Genomic DNA, 14,665 nt, shown 5'->3' on the forward strand with positions numbered 1-14,665 from the left:
TTTCAGCTTTTCTCTCGACTAATGTCTCTTATCACAAATCACATACAGGTTCAATGTTATTGATCGTTGTCATGATATAATAATTTACCTTTCACTGGGAAACATGCTGTGAACGCGTTTCCTGACATGCCATCGGGGCAACTGCACATGGGAGTATGATTTATCACCACGCATTCGGCATTCTGTCCGCAGACACCGGTACAAGGATCAAAACACTTGTTATGATTGCAAGCTTTGTCTAAAGGACAGTCTGGGTTCTGGACACACTCCGGACGACATCCGTAATATGGATCACCGTGGTATTCTGGTAGACAAGTGCATGTACCATCGCGACACAGTGCGTTCGATCCACACGGTGAGGGGTTGCAGGCATCTTGGGGTGCTGTTGGTGAAGCTAGTAGGAAAAATATCATTAAATTCTGTTCTAAAGGCTGTAACTATTAGGTATTGTTCTGAGGGATAAAATTGTGATGAAAAGTGTCATTAAATATCGTTCTATATGTATCAACAAAAATATTAAAAATACTGCTTCGAAGGGATGCATTCGTATTATTGTTTTCATAAAGTTCTAAATTTCTATGACAATGCTTACGAGGAGATTCTAGGAAACAATTGACAAATGAATCGCCTGTGAATCCTTGGGGACAAGTGCACACAGCCATGTGATTCACTACTAAACATTCTGCTCCAGTACCACAGGAACCTGGACAAGGATCTGTACACTTTTGTCTGAGGCAAGCTCGGTTACTGGCACATTCTGAATCGATGGTACATTGCGGTCGACAGTTTGGAGGAGTTCCTATGTAATCGTCCATACAGGTACAGCTTGGTAGGTCCGCGTTTCCAACGACGCGACACACAGAGAACGGGCCACAGGGCGATGGCACGCAAGGGTTCACTGGTTCGGATACCGCTGAAGGAAAATATTACCATTAAGAACCTATCCTTATCTCTTTCATCCAACGTTGTACTTTAGTAAATGATCGACAACTGGTTTTAAATTTCAGTGGGTTAAAACGAATGGATTGGAATAGTTTTACACGAAATTCAGCCCAAATTACTAACTTGGAACTTTGAAACATCTAACGAAGGGATCGCCAGTATATCCTACGTTACAGCTACAGATCGGACTGTGATTAATGGCCTCGCATCTAGCATTGATGCCACAAATTCCAGGACAAGGGTCGACGCATTTGAGATTTTTGCAAGCACGGTTTGTTGTACACTCTGAGCTGACCGTACACTCTGGCCTACACATCGGTGGAGATCCCAAAAACGTAGGTGAACACGAACAGATAGCCTGTCCATTGAATACACGACACAGACTGTTCAGACCGCAGGGTGACGGATTACAAGGGTCAGCTGGTTCCGCTGTAAGAACGTCCATATTACAAAACCGTGAAAACCTATGACTTTGACATTATTTTCATAAGTTGCACTGCTCGAAAATATCTGAATAAGAAAATTTCGGATAATGGAGGTTCCGCCTAACATAAATACTTACGCGGAGCTTGAATAAAGTTACATTGAACGAACGGATCTCCGGTATATCCAGATTGACAGGTACATAATGGAACATGATTAACAACTTGACACATTGCATTGTATCCACAAAATCCTGGACAAGGGTTCTGACATTTGGATCTAACACAAGCTTGATCAGCCGAGCAATCGGAATTAACGATACACTCTGGCCGACATCCTTCATAAGGATTGCCAATATAATCAGTGATGCATTTACAGGATGCTGCGCCGTTTTGTTCGTTACAGACTGCATTAGATCCACAAGGAGATGGTACACATGGGGTGAGTTTCTCTATTTCTTGATCTTGGATAACTACAAATTGTAAATTATTTCTCTTGTGAGAAATACTTATTCGTTTCGACGATAGAATACTTTCTGGGAATGCGAGAGTCTTTTTACCTGGTTTTGGAGTACACTGTACAAATGGATCACCAACGAAACCCGAAGAGCAAACGCACATAGGCGTGTGGCTAATTATTCTGCATTCTGCATTGGCGCCACAGGAACCGGGACAAGGATCGCGACACTTTTGATTTATGCACGCCAAATTTGTAGGGCATTCGCTGTTACTAATGCATTCTGGCTTGCAATATGGCGGTGAACCGATAAATTCGGGTAAACAACTGCATGAAGGTGAATTTCCTGATATTTGGCACTGAGCATTGGGTCCGCATGGTGATGGCTGGCAAACGTTTATCGGTTCTGGCTGAACTGGCGCTAAAAATTTTATTCAGATATTAAAAATGAATCTCTTCGTGGGTGCTCAGATGTTCGTGATATTTTGCAGACTCGGTGGAACATTGATACAAATGTATTTTGTTTTAAAAAGATAAAAGGATGTCACATTATCTAAAAAGTTTCGTTACGAATCAGCACAATTAGAAGTACAATATTAGTAACCTGTTTCGATATTTAATCTACTATTTAGATAATATATATCTATAATATAATATAATATTTTATCTACTAGCGTTTTATTTAATTTGATACAGTAATATGTTCTAATATTTCTAGAGTTTAATTTTACCTGTAATTTTTTGGATTTAAAAATACATATTATACATATTTTTACTTGTATCATTTGTGCACCGAATCTCCCAATTAAAAAAGGGAACTTACGAAGTGGAAGACACCTAATGAAAGGATCTCCCGTGAATCCTTCAGGACAGTGGCAAATAGGATTACGATTCGCGACAGTGCAACGAGCTCCCAAGCCACACGAGCCCACGCAAGGATTTATGCACTTCTGGTTACTACAACTCTCGTTTGGTGGGCAATCAGAGCTAACTACACATTCTGGGCGACAGATTGGCGGGTTTCCTAAATAGCCTGGTACGCAACTACACACTGCCTGGCCATTCTTCACTCGACATTGACTGTTAGATCCGCAAGGCGATGGATTGCACGGATTAGATGGAAGTTCGGCTGTCGAAATACGATTACTTGTAAAAACGTCTGGATTTAAATGCCTTCTTTAACTAAATAATTTGTTTAAGTAAATAAATGGTCTTGACTTATAAACTAAAGAAACAGAAAATTCTTTTCAACACGACAAAGTACCTATAGCTGGACGACAGAATGCAAAGGCATTTCCTTCGAAACCAGGAGAACAACTGCACATTGGAACATGATTAACCACGTCGCAAATTGCATCAGGGGCACATGCACCAACGCAGGGATTCTCGCATTTATTTCTCACGCAAGCTTTGTTTCGGGGGCAGTCGTTGTTAAGTACACATTCTGGTCGACAACCGATGGTAGAATCCCCATAGTAATCGGGCATGCAAGAACAGATTCCGTCGTTGCAAATAGCGTTAGGTCCACAGGGTGATGGATTACATAAATCCGTCTGTGTTGGTTCAGCTGCTACCAAAAATGTTGTATCAGCCATTTTAAAAATTCCAATCGAAAATCGGTGATAGAACATAAAAAATCTTTCTGAATGAAAACTACTTACGAGGAGTGATTAGTTGATTACATTGACTGAAAGGATCACCGGTGTATCCAGCGATACAGGAACACATAGGAACGTGATTGAATACTGTACATTGAGCATTGAAACCGCAAGAACCTGGGCATGGGTCTCTGCACTTTTCTCCCATACAGGCTTTACTAGGTGAACAGTCAGAGTTTACTGTACACTCTGGACGACAGTTTGGAGGGCTTCCAATGTAAGTGGATAGACATTGACAGGATGGGCCGCCATTGACTACACGACACTCTGAATTTGGACCACACGGGGAAGGCAAACAGGGCTGTGTAGCTTCGACTGTTGTCGGTGGTAGTGCTTCTGAAAGGGCAATTATGAAATAAGGAATCTATATATGTAACTGCAAGATAATTTAAATTAGTTTCAAGGTATCTTACGTGGAGCAGGGAAACATCTGATGAAAGGATCCCCGGTGTATGATTCTCTGCAAGCACAGATCGGACTGTGACTTTTGACTACGCAGGTGGCAAACGTGCCACAAGAATTGGGACACGGGTCCATGCACTTTTGGTTAACGCAGGCGCGATCTTGAGAACACTCTGAGTTTAGAACACACTCGGGACGACACATTGGAGGCGTGCCTGTGTATTCTGGCAGACAAGAGCAAACAGCTTGGCCATTTACTACACGACATTGACTGTTAGGTCCACAAGATGAAGGGTTGCACGGATCTTTGTATTTCGTTTCATCTTCTACAAGATTTAAATTTAGAACCATGAGAAACATATCGGTGTTCTTCGAAATTTTTTTGATAAAAATTTATGTAAAATGCAAGAAGGGATGAAAGTTTATTCGTACCTATTTCACGTATCAATGCGCAATGTTGGAAAGGATTTCCACTATAACCTTGAATACACGTGCATGCAGGACGATGATTGATGACTTTGCATTCTGCATTTGTGCCGCATGTGCCGGGACAAGGATCTTGACACCTAGAGCGTATACAGCTCTGCGTGGATGGACAGTCAGTGTCAACGACACATTCGGGGCGACATCCTTCGTAAGGGTTACCAACGTAATCGGCCAAACAGGTACAGGATCCTACACCGTTTTGTTCTTTGCATATCGCGTTGAATCCGCACGGTGATGGAGTGCACGGAGACTGATTGACAGGGTCAGCTAAAAATTTTTTTAATGGTAAGAAGTAACCAATAAATACGATCAATGTTAAAGGTCCTCTCTGCACAAGATTATTGCTTCGACCACGAATAGATTTCAATAACCATCGGAAATTAGAAATCGTAGTATCTCCAAGGAATCTTTGGCAACAATAATTTAGAAGTTAAAAAACAAAAGAAGGAAATTTTTAATCCTTACGTGGATTGGGTGAACATTGAGTGAACGGATCTCCAGTATAGTCGCTGGGGCAGACACACAGAGGAGTATGACTGACAACACGACATTCAGCGTTCGTCCCACAGGATCCAGGGCAAGGATCTCTGCACTTCTGATTCACGCAGGCCAACTGACTTGGACATTCGCTATTGCTGGCGCATTCGGGTCTGCAATTGGGTGGGCTGCCTATAAATTCCGATAAACACGAGCAAGAGGGTGCATCATTGACGACTCTGCATTCTGCATTGGGTCCACATGGAGAGGGTTCGCATGGGTTTTGCGGTACTGCGGGCTCGGGTGCTAAAATTACACATGTAGATTACGATTACTCGTCTCATAAATATCGTTAGTGACAGTGGAAATATTGAGGGAACAAATCTTACGTCGTGGAACACACTGAACAAATGGATCGCCAGAGAGTTCAGGTGGACAGCTGCATATAGGATTGTGATTTACAACGTTGCAAGTAGCTCTGAATCCGCACGAACCGGGGCAAGGATTTACACATTTCTGATTATTACAAGCTTCTGTCAAGGGACAATCGGAGCTGACTGTACATTCTGGTCTACAAGAAGGTGGTGCTCCTAAATAGCCTGTTACACAGGAGCAGACAGGCTGACCATTAATCTCTCGACAAACACTGTTTGGTCCACACGGCGAGGGTGAACATGGGTTTCCTTTTACGGTATCTGTTATCATGGAAATATGGTATACATTTAGAGAGATGCTAATTTACGATAGCGTTTTTAATATTTCAATCGTCGTTTTGTTAGTGACCATTAAGAGACGTTTCGAAAACCCCTGGTTTATGCCACGGTTGTGCATGTTGGTAGCGAATACTGCGACTTTTCTGAATTCAAAAAGACGCACACGTGTTCTCAACTCTTCTCAAAGTTACCTTTGAAATAGCACAGACGTGACATAAGCTATGTTAACAGTTATCGCTAATATCATATAAAGTACGAAATAAATATAAAACTTAAGTATTCAAACATTAACGTAACCGGAGATATTACGGCCACCTACTACCCGCAGACATAAATCAAGCGTTGAATAAAGAGTTCGTCGCGTTGTACCTTGTAGGATATTGCACTGAACAAACGCATTTCCAACCATTCCACTGGGACAACTGCACATGGGAACGTGATTATATACGCGACACTCTGCATTTAAGCCACATGTTCCAGGACAAGGGTCGACACACTTGTTTCTTATACAAGCTCGATTCAAAGGGCAATCCGTATTTAATACGCATTCTGGTCGGCATCCAACATAAGGGTCACCCTGGTACTCTGGTAAACATGTACAGACTCCATTGTCGCAACGTGCATTAGGACCACAAGGCAACGATGCACAGGAATCGACAACATTTGGTTCAGCTATGAAGGGAATAAATATGTTTCTCATTTTCTTCAAACATTTAAGAAACTTCATTTAATAATGTATTTTCAGCTTTCTTACTTGGTCTAATAGGAGCTGGATAACAATTGCTGAAAGGATCTCCCGTGTATCCTTCGAAGCAGGAGCATATTGGGATATGATTCAAGACCATACATTGAGCATTGGAACCACAAGAACCTGGGCAAGGATCTCTGCACCTTTCTCTCATGCAAGCTTGACTAGGGGAACAGTCAGAGTTTACTGTACACTCTGGTCGACAGTTAGGAGAGCTTCCAATGTAAGTTGGTAGACATTGACAAGATGGACCTCCGTTAACTACACGGCACTCCGAATTTGGACCACACGGAGAAGGCAAACAGGGTTGTGTAACTTGGACTGCTGTTGGAGGTGTAGCTTCTAAAAGGGTAATTAAGGAATGAACGGGATATTTAATTATAAAACAATATAAAATAATTCTTCAATTTTCGAAATGTCCTTACGTGGCGCGGGGAAACATATAGTGAAAGGATCTCCGGTATATGATTCTCTGCACGCACAGATTGGACTATGGTTCCTGACTACACAAGTGGCGAATGTTCCGCAAGAGGCAGGACATGGATTAACACACTTCTGGTTAACGCACGCACGATCTCGTGGACATTCTGAATTTAAAGTACACTCGGGACGACACATGGGAGGTGTGCCAGTGAATTCAGCCAAGCAAGAACAGACACCTTGCCCATCTACAATGCGACATTGACTGTTTGGTCCGCAAGGTGAAGGGTTGCACGGATCCTTATTTTGCGTTTCATCTTCTGCAAGATTTTAATGTGTGTTTTACATCGTGAAAAAATATTTCTACTTATCGTCAGGAATAAAAAGAACCATGATCTTTTCTTTCCTGAAAGCTTGCTCAGAATACATAATATTTCTCGTGATGATACTTCATCAGAGAACGAAACGGTTGTATATTTATTCATACCTATTTGTGGAATGGGGGTGCAATATTGGAATGGATTTCCAGTGTAACCTTGAATGCACGTGCACGCAGGACGATGATTAATGACCCTGCATTCTGTGTTCGTGCCACAAGTACCAGGGCAGGGATTTTGACATTTAGAGCGTATGCAACTCAATGTAGATGGACAATCCGTGTCAACCACACATTCTGGGCGACATCCTTCGTAGGGATTGCCCATATAATCGGTTAAACAGGAGCATGAACCTACGCCGTTTTGTTCTTTGCATATCGCGTTGAAACCACATGGTGATGGAGTGCATGGAGAAATATTGATGGGGACAGCTAAAATGTTTTAACATATCATTTAATATCTTCGAGGGATAAAAATTTTTAATAAATGTAATTTAGAGAAAAGAAATACTAGGAAAAGAACATTCTTGGTCCTTACGTGGTCTAGGTGCACATTGAGTGAAAGGATCGCCAGTATAATCTTCAGGGCAGACGCACATCGGAGTATGACTGACGACACGACACTCGGCGTTCGCCCCGCAGGATCCAGGACAAGGATCTCTGCATTTCTGATTAATGCAAGCCAACTGACTTGGACATTCGCTGTTACTGGCACATTCGGGTCTACAATTGGGAGGAGTGCCTATAAATTCTAACGAACAGGAACAGGAAGGAGCATCATTTACGACTTTACATTCTGAATTTGGACCACATGGAGAGGGTTCACATGGATTTTGTGGCACTACGGGCACAGGTGCTAAAACAACAAGCATCAATTTTGTTCACGTTACGCAAATAGTTGTATAAACAGGAAAATTTGTATGAAGCAAATCTTACGTCGTAGAACACACTGCACAAATGGATCGCCAGTGAGATCAGCTGGACAGCTACATACAGGATTGTGATTGACAACATTGCAGGTGGCTCTAAATCCACATGTACCAGGACAGGGGTTTACACATTTTTGATTGTTACACGCTTCTGTTAGAGGACAATCGGAACTGACTGTACATTCTGGTCTACAGGTAGGTGGAGAACCTAGATATCCTGCTACACACGAACAGACTGCTTGTTCATTGATCTCTCGACAGACACTGTTAGGTCCACAAGGCGAAGGAGAGCAAGGGTTTTCCTTTCCGGTTTCTATGACACAAGATGATAAAGTGTCAGTGGAGTGTTCCATTGATAAGTTCTTCAAATTAATTTTGCAAACAATGTCAGTAATTTTTTTTCAACTGGTGTCTGTGAACTTTTAGTAATTCTTTTAGATTATGTTATTTAAATACACAATATTAAAATTTATATTTTGCCTTTTACGTAACAAAGGACATTAGTTCCATTTATCACGCAATAATTGCCTATAACGCAACAATTCCGATCAAGAATGTCAGGAAAATTCGTCAAGCTATACCTTGTACAACATTGCATTGAACGAAGGCGTTTCCCACCATTCCACTTGGGCAGCTGCACATGGGCACATGATTGTATGTTTGACACTGTGCATTAACACCACATGTACCAGGGCAAGGATCAACACACTTGTTTCTCAGACAAGCCTTATTTTGAGGGCAATCCCCATTTAATACGCATTCTGGTCGACAACCAACATAAGGGTCACCCTGATACTCTGGTAGACAAGTGCAGATTCCATCATTGCAACGTGCGTTAGCGCCACAAGGCAATAATGCACATAGATCAACAACAGTTGGTCCTGCTGCAGAAAGAACAAACGTGTTGCAAATACTTAAAAATCATTCACAAACATGAGATATGAATTTTCTTTAAAATCCTTACTTGGATTAACGGGAGTTAGGTTGCAACCATTAAAAGGATCACCCGTATATCCTTCAAAGCAGGAACATATAGGAACGTGACTGAGTACCATACATTGAGCATTCGAACCGCAAGAACCTGGGCAGGGGTCTGTGCACTTTTCCCTCACGCAGGCTTGACTAGGAGAACAGTCAGAATTCACTGTACATTCTGGCCGACAATTTGGTGGACTTCCAACGAAATTTGGTCGACACTGACAAGATGGGCCTCCACCGACCACACGACATTCTGAATTTGGGCCACAAGGAGAAGGTAAACAAGGTTGTGAAGTTTCAACCTCTGTAGGTGGTGAGGATTCTGAAAGGGCAATGAGAAAATAAGACATCTATTTAATTTTAGAACAATTGAAACCACGTCCAAATATCTTACGTGGCACGGGGAAACATCTTGTGAAAGGATCTCCAGTATATAATGGCCTACAAGCACATATTGGACTGTGGTTCCTGATCACGCAAGATGCGAAACTGCCACACGAAGCAGGACAAGGGTTCACGCATTTTTGGTTAACGCATGCACGATCTTGAGGACATTCAGAGTTTAAAGTACACTCAGGGCGACACATAGGAGGCGCTCCCGTGAATTCCGGCAGACAGGAGCATACACCTTGGCCGTTTACTACGCGACATTGACTGTTGGGTCCGCAGGGTGAAGGACTACACGGATCCTTATAATTCGTCTCATCCTCTGCAAGAGATTTAAATTCATGTTTTATATCATAAATTTCTGTTTTGATCAACTTTAGAAAAGACGTAAATCTTGGGTCATTATCTTGATGATTGACAAAAATTAAAATACATCGTACCTATTGCGGGCACTATCGAGCAATACTGGAAGGGATTTCCACTGTAACCCGGAAGGCAACTGCATGCAGGCCGGTGATTGATGACCTTGCATTCTGCATTAGTGCCACAGGTACCTGGACAGGGATCTTGACATTTGGAACGTATACAGCTCAGAGTAGATGGACAGTCAGTGTCAACGACACATTCGGGGCGGCATCCTTCATAAGGGTTGCCGATGTAATCAGCAGCACAGGAACATGATCCGACACCGTTTTGTTCTTTGCATATAGCATTGAAACCACACGGTGATGGACTACACGGGGAGAGATTGACGGGAACAACTACAATGTTTTTAAGAAGCAATTTAGAGATCAGAAACGGATTGTTCAAAGCAAGAAAAGGATTTCGTAAGCCTTACGTGGCGTAGGTGTACACTGAGAGAAGGGGTCGCCGGTATAGTCATTCAAACAGGCACACATAGGGGTATGACTGACAACACGACACTCCGCGTTTGCCCCGCAGGATCCAGGACAAGGATCTCTGCACTTCTGATTGATGCAAGCCAACTGACTGGGGCATTCGCTATTGCTGCCACACTCGGGTCTGCAATTGGGTGGGGCGCCTATGAATTCAGATAAACAAGTGCAAGACGGAGAATCATTGACGACTCTGCATTCTGCATTGGGTCCACACGGTGAGGGTTCGCATGGATTTTGCGGTACAGCGGGCTCGGGAGCTAAAAGTGAAGTACCATTATGTTTGTTAAAATTGTAGTTTAGTAACTAGTAACTAGAATACTGAAGCAAGAAATCTCACGTCGTGGGACACATTGGACAAATGGGTCGCCTGTGAGCTCAGGTGGGCAGCCACATATGGGATTATGATTGACGACGTTGCAAGTGGCTCTGAACCCGCATGTCCCAGAGCATGGATTGACACATTTCTGGTTGCTACAAGCTTGTGTCAGAGGACAATCGGAACTGACTGTACACTCCGGCCTACATGTAGGTGGAGCCCCTAAGAATCCTGCTACGCAGGAGCAAACGGGCTGACCATTGATCTCTCGACAGACGCTGTTTGGTCCGCAAGGCGAAGGAGAGCATGGGTTGTCCTTTACGGTATCTGGTATTAGGGTAATATAGTAAATATTCTGAGCAATACTTAGTACTACCCTGCGGAGAAAATTAGGGCAATGGAAGAAGTTTCTAAGATGTACCTTGAGCGACAGTACACAGAACGAACGCATTTCCAACCATTCCACTTGGACAACTACACATGGGCACATGATTGTATACTAGACACTCTGCATTTCGACCGCAAGTACCAGGGCAAGGATCGACACATTTGTTTCTCAAACAAGCGCGATTCTGGGCACAATCTGTATTCAGTACGCACTCTGGTCGGCACCCAACATATGGATCACCCTGATAGTCTGTCAAGCATGTACAAATACCACTTTCGCAACGTGCATTGGGGCCACAAGGTGATGATGCGCAAGGATCAACCACTGAAGGTTCCGCTATTAGAAAAATTAACGTGTATCACATAAATTTCAAACTTTTTACAATTTCTACTGAATGTTACGTTTTTAACTTTCTTACTTGGTGCCACGGGAGCAGGGTAACAGTTGCTGAAGGGATCTCCAGTGTATCCATTGAAGCAGGAACAAATAGGAACATGATTGAGCACCGTGCACTGAGCGTTGGAACCACAGGAGCCTGGACAAGGGTCCCTGCATTTTTCTCTCATGCAGGCTTGACTTGGTGAACAGTCAGAGTTTACTGTACATTCTGGACGACAGTTTGGTGGACTTCCAATGTATGATGATAAACATTGACAGGATGGACCTCCGTTAACTACACGACACTCCGAATTAGGACCACAAGGGGATGGCAAACACGGTTGTGAAGGTTCGACTGTGGATGGTGGTAAGGCTTCTAAAAGGGCAATTATAAAATTAGAAATTAGTCTACTGTTATATCAAAAAGAATATAAATTACTTTGAAATTTTCTGAAATTCCTTACGTGGGATGGGGAAACATCTAGTGAATGGATCTCCGGTATATGAGTCTCGGCAGGCACAAATTGGGCTATGGTTTCTGACAACGCAAGTGGCGAAAGTTCCACACGAAGCAGGGCATGGATCAACACATTTCTGGTTAACGCATGCACGATCTTGAGGACATTCTGAATTTAAAGTACACTCGGGGCGACACATGGGTGGCGTGCCAGTGAATTCTGCTAGACAAGAGCAGACACTTTGCCCGTTTACTACGCGACACTGACTGTTGGGTCCGCAAGGCGAAGGACTGCAGGGATCCTTATAATTCGTCTCATCCTCTGCAAGAGGTTTAAATTCATGTTTTACATCACGAAACAGACGAATAAATTTCTGCTGTGATCAACTTTAGAAAAGACGTAAATTTTGGGTCATTATCTTGATGATTGACGAAAATTAAAATACATCGTACCTATTGCGGGCACTATCGAGCAGTACTGGAAGGGATTTCCACTGTAACCCGGAAGGCAACTGCATGCAGGCCGGTGATTGATGACCTTGCATTCTGCATTAGTGCCACAGGTACCTGGACAGGGATCTTGACATTTGGAACGTATACAGCTCAGTGTGGATGGACAATCACTGTCAACGACACATTCGGGGCGGCATCCTTCATAAGGGTTGCCGATGTAATCAGCAGCACAGGTACATGATCCGACACCGTTTTGTGCTTTGCATATAGCATTGAAACCACATGGTGATGGACTACATGGGGAGAGATTGACGGGAACAACTACAATGTTTTGAAGAAGCAATTTAGAGATCAGAAACGGATTGTTCAAAGCAAGAAAAGGATTTCGTAAGCCTTACGTGGCGTAGGTGCACACTGAGAGAAGGGGTCGCCGGTATAGTCGTTCAAACAGGCACACATAGGTGTATGACTGACAACGCGACATTCCGCGTTGGCCCCACAAGATCCAGGACAAGGATCTGTGCATTTCTGATTGATACAAGCCAAATGAGTTGCACATTCGCTATTACTGCCACATTCGGGTCTGCAATTGGGCGGAGTGCCTATGAATTCAGATAAACAAGAGCAAGACGGAGCATCATTGACGACTCTACATTCTGCATTGGGTCCACACGGAGAGGGTTCGCATGGATTTTGCGGTACAGCGGGCACGGGAGCTAAAAGTGAATTACCATTATGTTTGTTAAAATTGTAGTTTAGTAGCTAGTTACTGGAATACTGAAGCAAAAAATCTCACGTCGTGGGACACATTGGACAAATGGGTCGCCTGTAAGCTCAGGTGGGCAGCCACATATGGGATTATGATTGACGACGTTGCAAGTGGCTCTAAACCCGCATGTTCCAGAGCATGGATTGACACATTTCTGGTTGCTACAAGCTTGTGTCAGAGGACAATCGGAACTGACTGTACACTCTGGTCTACAGGACGGTGGTGCTCCTAAGAATCCTGCTACGCAGGAGCAGACAGGTTGACCATTGATCTCTCGACAGACGCTGTTTGGTCCACAAGGTGAAGGAGAGCATGGGTTACCCTTTACGGTATCTGTTATTATGATATTTGGTAAATATTTTGAGCACTGCTATAGTACCATGCAGTAAAGGAAATTAGGGGAATGGAAGAATTTTCTAAGATGTACCTTGTGCGACAGTGCACAGAACGAACGCGTTTCCAACCATTCCACTTGGACAACTGCACATGGGCACATGATTGTATACTAGACATTCTGCATTTCGACCGCAAGTACCAAGGCAAGGATCGACACATTTGTTTCGCAAACAAGCGCGGTTCTGGGCACAATCGGTATTCAGTACGCACTCTGGTCGGCATCCAAGATATGGATCACCCTGATAGTCTGTCAGACATGTACAGATTCCACTTTCGCAACGTGCATTGGGACCACAAGGTGATGATGCGCAAGGATCAATCGCTGACGGTTCCGCTATTAGAAAAATTAACGTGCATCACATAAATTTCAAACCTTTTACAATTTCTACTGAATGTTACGTTTTTAACTTTCTTACTTGGTGCCACGGGAGCAGGGTAACAGTTGCTGAAGGGATCTCCAGTGTATCCATTGAAGCAGGAACATATGGGAACATGATTGAGCACCGTGCACTGAGCGTTGGAACCACAGGAGCCTGGACAAGGGTCCCTGCATTTTTCTCTCATGCAGGCTTGACTTGGTGAACAGTCAGAGTTTACTGTACATTCTGGACGACAGTTTGGTGGACTTCCAATGTAAGTTGATAGACATTGACAAGAAGGACCTCCGTTAACAACACGGCACTCCGAATTAGGACCACAAGGGGATGGCAAACACGGTTGTGAAGGTTCGACTGTGGATGGTGGTAAGGCTTCTAAAAGGGCAATTATATAATTAGAAATTAGTCTACTGTTATATCAAAAATAATATAAATTACTTTGAAATTTTCTGAAATTCCTTACGTGGGATGGGGAAACATCTAGTGAATGGATCTCCGGTATATGAGTCTCGGCAGGCACAAATTGGGCTATGGTTTCTGACAACGCAAGTGGCGAAAGTTCCACACGAAGCAGGGCATGGATTAACACATTTCTGCTTAACGCATGCAAGATCTTGAGGACATTCTGAATTTAAAGTACATTCGGGACGACACATGGGAGGTGTGCCAGTGAATTCAGCCAGGCAAGAGCAGACACCTTGCCCATTTACGATGCGACATTGACTGTTTGGACCGCAAGGTGAAGGGTTGCACGGATCCTTATTTTGCGTTTCATCCTCTACAAGAGATATTAATTCATCTATTACATCACGAAACAGACGAATAAATTTCTGCTTT

General features: G+C 43.3%; 1 protein-coding gene across 1 annotated transcript in view; it reads right to left on the reverse strand.

Moving 5' to 3' along the window:
- LOC117206071 overlaps positions 1-14,665 on the reverse strand; it is a 115,153-nt gene that overhangs the window by 18,377 nt on the left and 82,111 nt on the right. Inside the window, 34 exon segments of the mRNA XM_033445070.1 lie at positions 89-394; positions 593-913; positions 1,066-1,371; positions 1,505-1,837; positions 1,925-2,242; positions 2,645-2,950; positions 3,086-3,391; positions 3,483-3,815; positions 3,893-4,207; positions 4,314-4,634; positions 4,833-5,150; positions 5,234-5,539; positions 5,927-6,229; positions 6,312-6,647; positions 6,731-7,045; positions 7,213-7,533; positions 7,640-7,957; positions 8,038-8,343; positions 8,612-8,914; positions 8,995-9,330; positions 9,403-9,717; positions 9,836-10,156; positions 10,234-10,551; positions 10,632-10,937; positions 11,032-11,334; positions 11,417-11,752; positions 11,841-12,135; positions 12,194-12,210; positions 12,287-12,607; positions 12,685-13,002; positions 13,083-13,388; positions 13,483-13,785; positions 13,868-14,203; positions 14,292-14,606. Of these exon segments, the coding sequence (XP_033300961.1) occupies positions 89-394; positions 593-913; positions 1,066-1,371; positions 1,505-1,837; positions 1,925-2,242; positions 2,645-2,950; positions 3,086-3,391; positions 3,483-3,815; positions 3,893-4,207; positions 4,314-4,634; positions 4,833-5,150; positions 5,234-5,539; positions 5,927-6,229; positions 6,312-6,647; positions 6,731-7,045; positions 7,213-7,533; positions 7,640-7,957; positions 8,038-8,343; positions 8,612-8,914; positions 8,995-9,330; positions 9,403-9,717; positions 9,836-10,156; positions 10,234-10,551; positions 10,632-10,937; positions 11,032-11,334; positions 11,417-11,752; positions 11,841-12,135; positions 12,194-12,210; positions 12,287-12,607; positions 12,685-13,002; positions 13,083-13,388; positions 13,483-13,785; positions 13,868-14,203; positions 14,292-14,606 (10,437 nt within the window).

This window comes from Bombus bifarius, unplaced genomic scaffold, assembly GCF_011952205.1.
Source record: "Bombus bifarius isolate JDL3187 unplaced genomic scaffold, Bbif_JDL3187 scf7180000007996, whole genome shotgun sequence".
Lineage (NCBI taxonomy): Eukaryota > Metazoa > Arthropoda > Insecta > Hymenoptera > Apidae > Bombus > Bombus bifarius.